This window comes from Anopheles aquasalis, chromosome 2, assembly GCF_943734665.1.
Source record: "Anopheles aquasalis chromosome 2, idAnoAquaMG_Q_19, whole genome shotgun sequence".
Classification (NCBI taxonomy): domain Eukaryota; kingdom Metazoa; phylum Arthropoda; class Insecta; order Diptera; family Culicidae; genus Anopheles; species Anopheles aquasalis.
In genome coordinates, this window is record NC_064877.1 from 58788147 (window position 1) to 58798146 (window position 10000).

Here is a 10000-nt window from a genome sequence, read left to right on the forward strand (position 1 = left end):
TAAGTCTAGTTTGTCATTAAAGACTAAACTTATAGTTTACATTTTTTTCAATTTTTTTTATAAATACTTTTTTTTAATAATTGAAATCCTCCATATTACTCGTAACATAGCCGAATTGGGTATAAAATTTAAATCAGCAATCAAGAGCTAACAAAGTTAAAAGGCCTATCAGGTGAACGAAGTGGATTTCCATGAACTAATGCAAAGTGTTCAGCAAATCGTTAGAACTCCAAAGATATGGTTTTCACAAAAAACTTGTTCACCATACAGTCGAATCAGTCAATCAGAATGTGCAGTGGTCCATGTCTCTGTTATGTAGCGAAAGCATTGCACAAACACAACTAAACTTTCCCAAGATAATAATCGATTCCGCACCCCTGTTATGCGTACGAAACAAAGCATAGTTTTCATTACAATGTTTTCCCACAAATTGAGACCATTCTTTTCCCCTAACGCATAGTGGAACGCATAAAAATATCGGCTAAAATATGAGGCACGCCCTTTCGACATCCAACCAAATACGGCAGCACGTGCCCAGGTGGGCGCGGTTGGTTTTTGTCGGTAAATGCTATCTGTATTCAGCTGCATACGTTGCGACCGTGGCGGCGTTGATTATGCATACTGCTTGAGCTCCAAATTTATACAATAATTGCCCATCCGGCTTGGCGTGCGATCAAATGAATAAATGCATGAACCGTGGCGCTTGGTGCCTGCCATATAGGGTCCGTCGACCATTTTCCGTCCAAAGGCAAACCAGTATCGGGCGGCCAAACGGCACAGAGCACAGATAGTGCATAAAATCATTCCCGTCATTCTGACTCGGATGGGGAGGCTGCTGCTGCGCAACGATTGAGGTCAACCTTCGTGACTGTTCTTTGAGCTGGGCAACTGTTTGCGGTCCGGTCAAGCACCAGCCACCCCCGGGGGGAAGGGGGGACCATAATGGAGTTTTTGGGCCGTCTGCGTCTGTCTGGGTGTTTGGACGCTCGAGGGGACCGAGCTCCTCCGGTTTCCTGACCCACTTCCAGTTTGCTTGCTTGCCCACGAAAAACACGCCGAAGCAGATGTGATTAGAGGCGCGTTCTTATCGAATGACGAGGGCGAGGGCTTTCCTATCTCGCTACATCGGAGCATCTTATCGCTGGAGTATCCTCCTCCCCCTCAGGCCGATAGTGGCCCCAGTGAGGTGATGAATGAAATGCAGAAATGAATGCAACCCCAAACCAGGGCTTGGGATGTTTTTTTTTCGAAAGATAGCATCGCGAACATGTCCCGGCCGTACTACGGCGATAATAGCATAATGTCATCACCTCACTCGCCTGGAATGACTTGCCAATCGCACTCCCGAAAATTCACCGTGCCGCTCTTCCAGCTTGAACGAACGGAAAACGTCGTGCAAAACGGGAAAATCCGGGAAAACGATTCTGGAAACGACCGTGCGTCCAAACTGGTGTCTTCCGTCAGCCTCTCGCCTCCGGAGACCCGTCACGTTCGAGATTAGAAAACAATTGTTGCCATTGCCGCACGTCGCTTGCTGGCGTGCTCGTGAACGGCATGTTAGCACATGCTTCTCACGATGCCACGCCATGTTCGTGACGTGCCAGGGCCCAGCAGCAACGAAAGCTGTTTTTTTTTTTTGGAAGAAACTGTTACCCTCGTGATGGAACGCAACATTGTGTTGTAACATCTGCATGGTCATGGGTTGGAGTCCCGGAGAGTGCCCGGAGAATCCTGGGCTCCGGTAACATGAAATGGCGGTACGTTCCAGTCGTTCCCGCCGATGTACTTCTACACTACGTTGCTCTAAACTGAAAACTGATCGTTTCGCAGCTATTATGAGTCCATTCGACGCGTCCATGTGCACTGCATAGTAATGCTCTCCTTTCTTTCCATCCTTCTCCAACCATTTGGCGTACCATGAACGGATCGGCACCGAACTGCACTCCTTCTGGGGGGTTTTTTTTGGGTATTTTATTTGGAGATTTTTTTTCAGTTATTTTTTTCCTGTACCTCCATTTCGATCACGGTGCTAGCCGAAAGTGTAACAGTATCTGGGCGGCCATGAAGATGGTGGTGAAGAATCCGACGGCCCAGCACAGCCCACGCAGCTTGGCGACCGGGACGAGCGCATGGAAAACCGTGTGACCGATCCGGACGGCCGTCACCAGCCGGAACAGATAGACGGCCACCGTCACGCTCGGTCCGGTGAACATGTACAGGAAGCTGATCGCAAAGTAGGGCAGAATGTTTTCCATATCGTTCCGATGGGCCCTGGCATTGGAAGCACGGCGCCGTCAAAGCACCGGAAAACAGGGGGAAAAACGGAAGAAAAGTGCCACGGTGCAACGAACGCAGCGAACACGGTAAGATTTGTGATCGAAACTCGGTATCGGAATGGAGATGGAATGCGATTTGTGCACCACTACGTACCGTCGCACACGCTCCACATCCGGATCATTGTACGCCACCTTGCCGCCCGCTTTCACGTCTTCCGGATTGGAGAACACCTTTGGAGTGGCGAGAACGAAACGGCAACCGAAAATTGGTGAACCCAAAGCTTGGTGCTGCATTTCAACAAAGGCTTTTCCGCCACAGATACGGGTGCGTTGCCGTTGCTGGCTGCTCGTTTACCTTCTTTGCGCCACGCTGCAACCCGGTGAGGATGGACATGATGAGCATCTTCAGGCCGAGGATGGCCGTACAGAAGGCGTACGCCTGGAAGACGGCCGGCTCTACCTGACCAAATACTACGCTCATGATGATGCTGCTGATGCTGATGCTTTATGCTGGCTGGCTGGACGGGCCGGGGTCCGGTTTATCGCACGAAAGGTGAAATAATACTGGAGCCGTGAGCCCGTACGCTCCGTTTGTCGCCATCCGGAGTTTAGTTCGTCTTATCAGGGGCTTATCAGTTTTAGTGCTTGCTGGTGGTGGTGACTGGCAGATACGGGTGCAAACGGGTGTGCCCGGTGCCCTGGCTATGCTGGGGCGAAGGTTCACACCCAAATATGCGCATATGTTCATTTCGGAACTGGGCCGGGATGGTTTTCGGAACTCTCGCTCGCCAAGCGACGAGTCACGCGAAGCTACGGAGGGTGCGCTCTGTTCTCGAAACTGTGAATAGATTGCTGCGCTACCTTTTTCTCGTGCGGATGGAATTGTTTCTCTTGAACCAACATGAAATATTCATATTTTCTACCGCGTAATCGCATTAGTTGACCCGCTTGCAAGATCATCATATGTTTGTACATATTAAGTCGCCAATTAACGAGAGTGATTCGTGGGCAGTGGTACCGGGGGGAACGAATCGTTCTGGTGATTCGCGGAAATGGGGTTCGCTAGGGTTTCAGATGTTTTGGTAGCTTAAAGGGATTTAGGTTTATGTTAGTGGCCCTCAAAAGCTCTTCGTTGATGTGTAGTTTGTGCGATAGCTTTTTGTTTTTGTATCATTAGTTCCATTAGCATGACTTCTGTATTTTCGATGGAGTTTGGAGCAAGGATTAAAGATGAGAGATTACTGACGCAGAATGGTTGTCCGTTTTGTGGTTTCATGCGCAGGACGTCTACGATTTGTTTGAAACCAAACACTCTTAGTTATTATCTTGCAGACATGAAAGAGGTACGTTAAATATTAGGAGACACATCTTAAAATCGAATTTTGAAATGACGAGGAATAAAAAATCATTTTGGAAGGGTGTTGTGGGTGCAGGCGACAAGAATGAAACTCGTAAAGATATTGACCAGAAAGCAAATGAGCAATGTGAGAATCAAAACGGTTTATGAAAAGACGATGGACACCTTCAGCATAGACTATTTAATAGTCCTGACATTGCTGAATGTCTGTGCCTCACATCAAAGGTATTAGCCAACCGTTTGTCGATTGTATTGTCCAGATCGTCAACCTTATGTGTTTAATTTGGTGGACATAAACTGTCTCAAACATTCAACATAACATTCGTCTTATGCTGTTTTGTTTAATTTTAACTATAGTATTAACGAATAGAGTAAATCAATTAAGGGGAGGGCTGTGGTATTTTTTTGTGACAAATGTTTTTAACATTTTTCCCTGAATGCTGATCCTCTCAAGAACATTGTGTAACATTTTTGGATCAATCGAGCAAAAACTGACAAAGATACAGATTTTTTAAAATTCGCCTTTCATACAAGGCTCCATGCAGCGCGCTATCTTGAAAAGCGTTTCCTAAAACCAACGTCTTCAAAGACGGTGCCCATCGTACCGTAAAAAGTACAAAACCGATCGATACGAAATTTTTTACACATAATCTGAACACTTTTTGCCATGTAGCCCCGTCGAGATAACCTGAAAATAAGTTGTTTACCATGAAATTAAAATAAATATAAATGTTTACTAAGGATTCAATTGTTTATTGTGAGAAATTTTAGTAACTTTTGTTTACAATGAAATTTAGTACGTTAAATAAACACTGTTTTAATCGTTTCTAGTTTTATGTCATCATTGTAACATTGCTTTACTATTAAAAAGACAACTCCTTGACAATTGATTCGCTTGCATTCATTAGCTTGTTTTTAAACACCAGTCCACTAGCGCACTCGAATAAAAAACTAGCAATTCTCTAACAGAACAACTTGAAAACCCTCCTGTGAAAGTGAAAATGATCATTTTAGTGTAATGTAGTGTGTCAAAAGCTTCAGAATGACGTCATTCACTTTGAGTCTCTTTCGTAACTGCATCCTCCAGTGGTCCCTGAGTGCCACTTCCAACTGAAGTAACCTCTTAACCATTTGCTGGGCACTGATTTATCTAGAAATAAAAATTGACGTACAGAAGGAGGAACCACAAAGGAGTCAACGGTCGTGCCCTGGTCAGTGTATGACCACCAGCCAAGGGCGAAGACCATATTTCATCTCCGGTCCGCATCTTCACTCGCAAAGCAAAGAAATGTTTCCCATTTCGTTCTTAGTTTTTTTTGGGGGGGGGGGGGGGGCGCACTTCAAGAGACGAGCATATTTCAAGTGCTACGTTGCATCCGTAGCGAGCCACCATCTGTTTACACTGCGAGCCTCACCACCTAAATGATAAACTGTGCAATCCTCTCTCGCCCACGACCCCCGTTATGGTGTGTTGCTCGAGCGCAACGGACCGTTACGGTAAGGAACTGGCACCGTCAAGGGGTCGTTCGCGTGGGTCGACAGAAAGGCAAAATACCGCCGCCTTTCGGTGGCTGAATAATCACCGAGAAAGGTTGTTCGGTTACTCACCATCATCACCACCAGTGCCCAGTGCCATTATCAGCATAAGAGCTCATCATCAGCACCATCATCATCACCATCATCTTCATCAGCATCATGGTCATCATCGTGCTGCTTCTTTGCGGTTTGTGGCCGATTGTCGAGTGTCTTGCGAGCAAATCGGTAAGCTTCTCATAAATTCGATACCACCAGACACCATTTTGTGCAATGACCGCTGCCCGACGGTACTGACGGATGTTTTCGTAACCCCCTGACCTCACCGCGAGTTCCGTTTTTGATATTTCGTCGCCGCCAACTGCCACGAGAAAACGCCATTTAACTCGATATCTTCTTCTTCTTCTTCTTCTTCTGACCGGAACCGGGATACCAACGACGTCGGCGACGTTCTACGTTTTATCATCGGACCGTGCGCTTTAGCCCAGGCCGCCTCCCTCGGGCTTGCATTGCAGATGTTTTCCCGGTTGAAGTGAGTGTGGGGCATCAACATAATTTATGCCATTTGTTCACTTTTACCCCGCTATCGCCGTGAAGGGATTCGCTGGCCCTTAGGGGCCGGACACTCCAGACCCCAGAGTGTGTGTCTCCAAATGTGATATCAAAATAAGCGGATCCTGGTCAGTGTGCAAGCTGGACAGTTGGCAACGCTACGAACGGACGAAAAAAGAAGGAACGATGAAGGGAGAACGAACGAACAGAAAGAGAGTGAAGAGGGTATTCAAAAAGGGTTTCAAAAGGGGTGGATTGGTTGATGGGAGGGGTGGTGTGGGTGAAAGTTAATCCAAAACTCAAACATACCGTCACCGTCACCGTCACCGACCAGCGTCACCGGCGTCGTCCCGATGGTGAGTGTATGAAAAAATAAGATACCCACAGCATATTAAAATTCTGGAAAATTTTAAATTCACCTCCCTCCCCTGGCCCCCTACAGTGTCCCTGCTCGCTTCGATGCAGCATATTGTAGCTGGGAGGAGTGAGTGGGGATTGGTTTAAAAATGAAAGCCGTAACAAACTCCAGGACAGGACAGAACGTGGATGGTTTTTGGGATTCGGTCGAGACGGTTGTTCACAGCAACAAAAAAAAGGGAAAAAAGAAAAAAAGTGAAATGCGGATCGCGAAACGAATTAACGTGGCCAACCACTTCTCTGGGTAGTGCCACGATCCGCGCCAGCATTATGTGTGTCCGCCCTCGGTCCGGTGGTCGGTGGAGAAGGAAACATAAAAATCGGTCAATCCCAGAGAACCGGAGCAGCGGCGTGAGCGAGATAAAGCGAAAAGTTATTATCGCCAGCGCGAGCACTTGGGTCACCAGCATCCCAGAGATTGCGGGCGGTTCTGGTGGTGGGGTGCTGCTGCTGGTCGGTACGGATGTGTTGGTGCAAATTGGTCCAACGGCAGCGAACCGAGGATCGGGATAAGAGAGCAACACTGAAGCTCTGGTGAGTCTGGAGAGGGAAGAAGAGAAAGAAAGGAACGGAAATATTGCGATTCCATGTCTGGGAGTGAGGCAGTGGCTTCGAAATGGAAAACCGATCCCAACGCAACGTTCCCGAGTTCCGGGAGATGACCGCGCCCTTCGCTCGCGTGGATGCGGCATAATCTCGTTTTAAAAGGTTGTCCCTGAGTGGGTGTTTTTATTTCATTACCTTTTCCGACTCCACCGCACTCATCTCGTGTGCAAACCTTTCGCTTCGCTGTGAGTTTCGCGAAAATTGTCACCTTATTTTCCGTGGACTTTCCCGTGGCGGTCTGGGACTTAAACTTGAGGACGGCCCAACGGGACCTACCGGTGCTGTCTACATCAGAGCTATGGTTCGCTACCTTGACCTGGTCGTGGCCAGTTTCGTTCTCCCTTTAATGGAAAGAAGTGCTTTTGGTTCTGAAATTAGCACTTGCGTCTACTAATGCGTCCGTTTTGTTAGTTTTTAATGACATGGTAGACCATCAAAAGCAAGTCTTTCGGAGGGCTACTGCGTGGCCTTTGTTGAAACCAGTGTTTTGTAAACATTTTGCCGGATAGTTTGTGGTAGTTTCACGCAGATAGGGATCAAACTTCTCTCTACCTACAATATGAGCAGCCTGGACATCGAAATCACAATGCGCAGAGCACCGATTGTCACAGAAAATGGAGAATCAGCTGCTCTCTCGCCCATAAAACCATCCACCCCCCGGTTGGTGGTCGCGAACAAGCCACGAATATCACTTTCTTCACGGAGGTGGTTCCTGTGCGTCGCAAGCATCGAAAATCAATCCAACTTCTGCCATACTATCGGCGCATGTTAGCGGATAGCAATTCAACAACTCCAATCACACCGAGAACATACGATGTAGATACTCTGCTTGGCATTGAAACCATCGGAAGTGACCTTCCTTTTTCCTTGCCCTTACCGTCTGATGCCATTCTCTTCGATTGTTGTTTGGCAATGGATCATTACGACACGATGGTTTCCATTTTGGTCGCTCAAATCTTAACAAATCCTTCACTAGCACTAGTATGACGATTACTTTCATATCGTTCGGACCGTCTTATTCAGCAATTGCGACCCGCGCGGCCAACTAACTTACGGTAATTGCTTGTATGCCGATGCCTTTTTGGGACTTTCTACAGCGCCACGTTCTCGCTGATGTACGCTGGTACGAGATCCATCGTAAGAACGAGAGCGATGCGGCGCCTTTCGCTATCGCTTCACGCAGCATCACCATCCAACAGGCGATTCCGCTCAGTGTGCTCGATTAACTGGAGCATTGACAGTTCCGCCCGCAAAATGTACACGAGCCAATGAACTGTGATGATTATCAGCCAAGCAGTCGCCTTTTGCTGCCGGAAGCGAATGATAACTACTGCAGTCGCATAACCATCGGAACAGCTGCTCGCCACTAGCTAGACCGTGAGCAACACAGCAACGCAAAGTCATGCGCAGCAGTACAGCTTATCAAATGGAAAACCCGCGTCTCCATAAGAACGCCTGTCCGCTCGGCTCACCGTTGTAGGGTTGCTCGTTTTGCAAGAAAACAAATGGCTGAAGGGTAAACGATCCATGTGAAGGATACTGTATCACTCGCTTATCATAACATTTTCTGTTCCAGAGTTTCATTCTGCCTGCAAAGCAATCGCGTATCAAACGAACACTCTGAAACATATCAAGCATTATGCCATTGTCGGGTCATTGCAGCAGCAGATTCCACATGCGCCATGAACACGTGTTCCAGCATGTTCCTTACGCTGAAGTATGCGCTGGCAGAGGCCCTGATTTGGTATATAATGCCATCTCTAAATGCATCGGATCACAGTTCCGACTCGATCTTCAATTGGCTCATTGCATTCTGCCACAATGAAGCTGACTATTTGCTTTCTATTGTTTTGTGTTTTGTACGCAGGTGCAACTACCAAGAGCATGGATATCGTGGATGGAGCCCTTCAAACACCTGAAGCTGATGGAATCATGGGATTTGGTCTCGAGCTACTTCTGACAAAATTGGAACACATCGATCAGAAGCTATTGGAGCTTCAAATCCAAATCAAAGATATTCAACAAAAAATGGCTAACGGTCAATGCGATTACCAGAAGACAACAACAACACCGAGACTAAAGTTACCTCCTTTCGCATCATGCAAAGACGAGCCGTCTAAAGTGTCGGGAGTGTATCTTATCAGAGTGAACAACAACAGTGCACCGTTCAGCGTCTTTTGTGAACAGGAGAAATTCGAAGGAGGCTGGATTGTAATGCAGCATCGCTTCAACGGTTCGGTTGATTTCTATCGCAACTGGGCCGACTACCGAGATGGTTTTGGACAGTTGAACAGCGAGTTCTGGCTCGGATTGGAGCGAATTCATCAACTTACAACTGCCCGTAAACATGAAATCATAATCGAGATGAAGGACTTGAACGGCATCTATAAGTATGCCCACTATAATGCATTTGAAATTGGCAGTGAGAGTGAGCAATACAGGCTTAAGGACCTGGGTTCATATGATGGCACAGCAGGAGACTCAATGACGCAGTACAACAAGGGGGCGAAGTTCTCAACGAGAGATCGGGATAACGATGGCAGATCTACTTTTCATTTTGCTGAGCATTACAAGGGTGCCTGGTGGTACCGTTCTGGTGGCGGCAGTTCGAATTTGAACGGACTTTACAAGAATTCTAGCTTTACTTCAATTCGGTGGTATACACTTAAAAACGGGTATCAAGAATTGAGCTTCACCAGGATGTTGATCCGTGAGTTAGATTGATAATTATGGATACTCACTTGGAGTTAAATTTTAAACCGAACAAATGGTGATGCTCACTGGAATTAGTTTGAATAAAGAGGAAATATTACAGGAAATTTTCCTAATTTTGTTTGCTATTATTTCACATTCGTATCAGCTTTCCGAGGTGAAAATCCCGAAAAATTACGAAAACCACTCGATCTGCAATCTGTCCGTTAGACAATTTCAGTACCGCATGCGAACCAAAAACAAGGATAGGTCGGTGTACATTGGAGGGAATTGCAACGGAAAATATATGGAAATACGGTCGACAAGTGCTAGCGAACGGATGGTGTTAGATTTGTCTAGCGATAGTGTTGTCTATAACCAACTAACTTTAGCGATTCATCTAAATCATCGAAACCGAAATACACAATTTGTATTTAAAAGCTTCTCTTCAAAACCGAATATAAAAATAAATCAGGTTCGACTCGACTCCGCTCTCCTTTGTGACCTTGACAGGACCACGCATCTCCTACCCCCCTCCCAGAAATCTACCAGCAATACGGAATCCCCA

General features: G+C 46.8%; 2 protein-coding genes across 2 annotated transcripts in view; one reads left to right on the forward strand and one right to left on the reverse strand.

Annotated features, from left to right (window-relative positions):
* Positions 1-10000, reverse strand: part of LOC126570322 (uncharacterized) — a 94377-nt gene that overhangs the window by 48530 nt on the left and 35847 nt on the right. The window lies entirely within an intron of this gene.
* LOC126570323 (angiopoietin-related protein 1-like) lies at positions 8563-9465 on the forward strand. The gene has a single exon (XM_050228002.1). The coding sequence runs from the start codon at positions 8563-8565 to the stop codon at positions 9463-9465; it is 903 nt and encodes a 300-aa protein (XP_050083959.1).

What these genes read in the sequence shown, in the direction of transcription:
- LOC126570323 (XM_050228002.1), top strand. Translation starts at nt 8,563, where the DNA reads ATGAAGCTGACTATTTGCTTTCTATTGTTTTGTGTTTTGTACGCAGGT.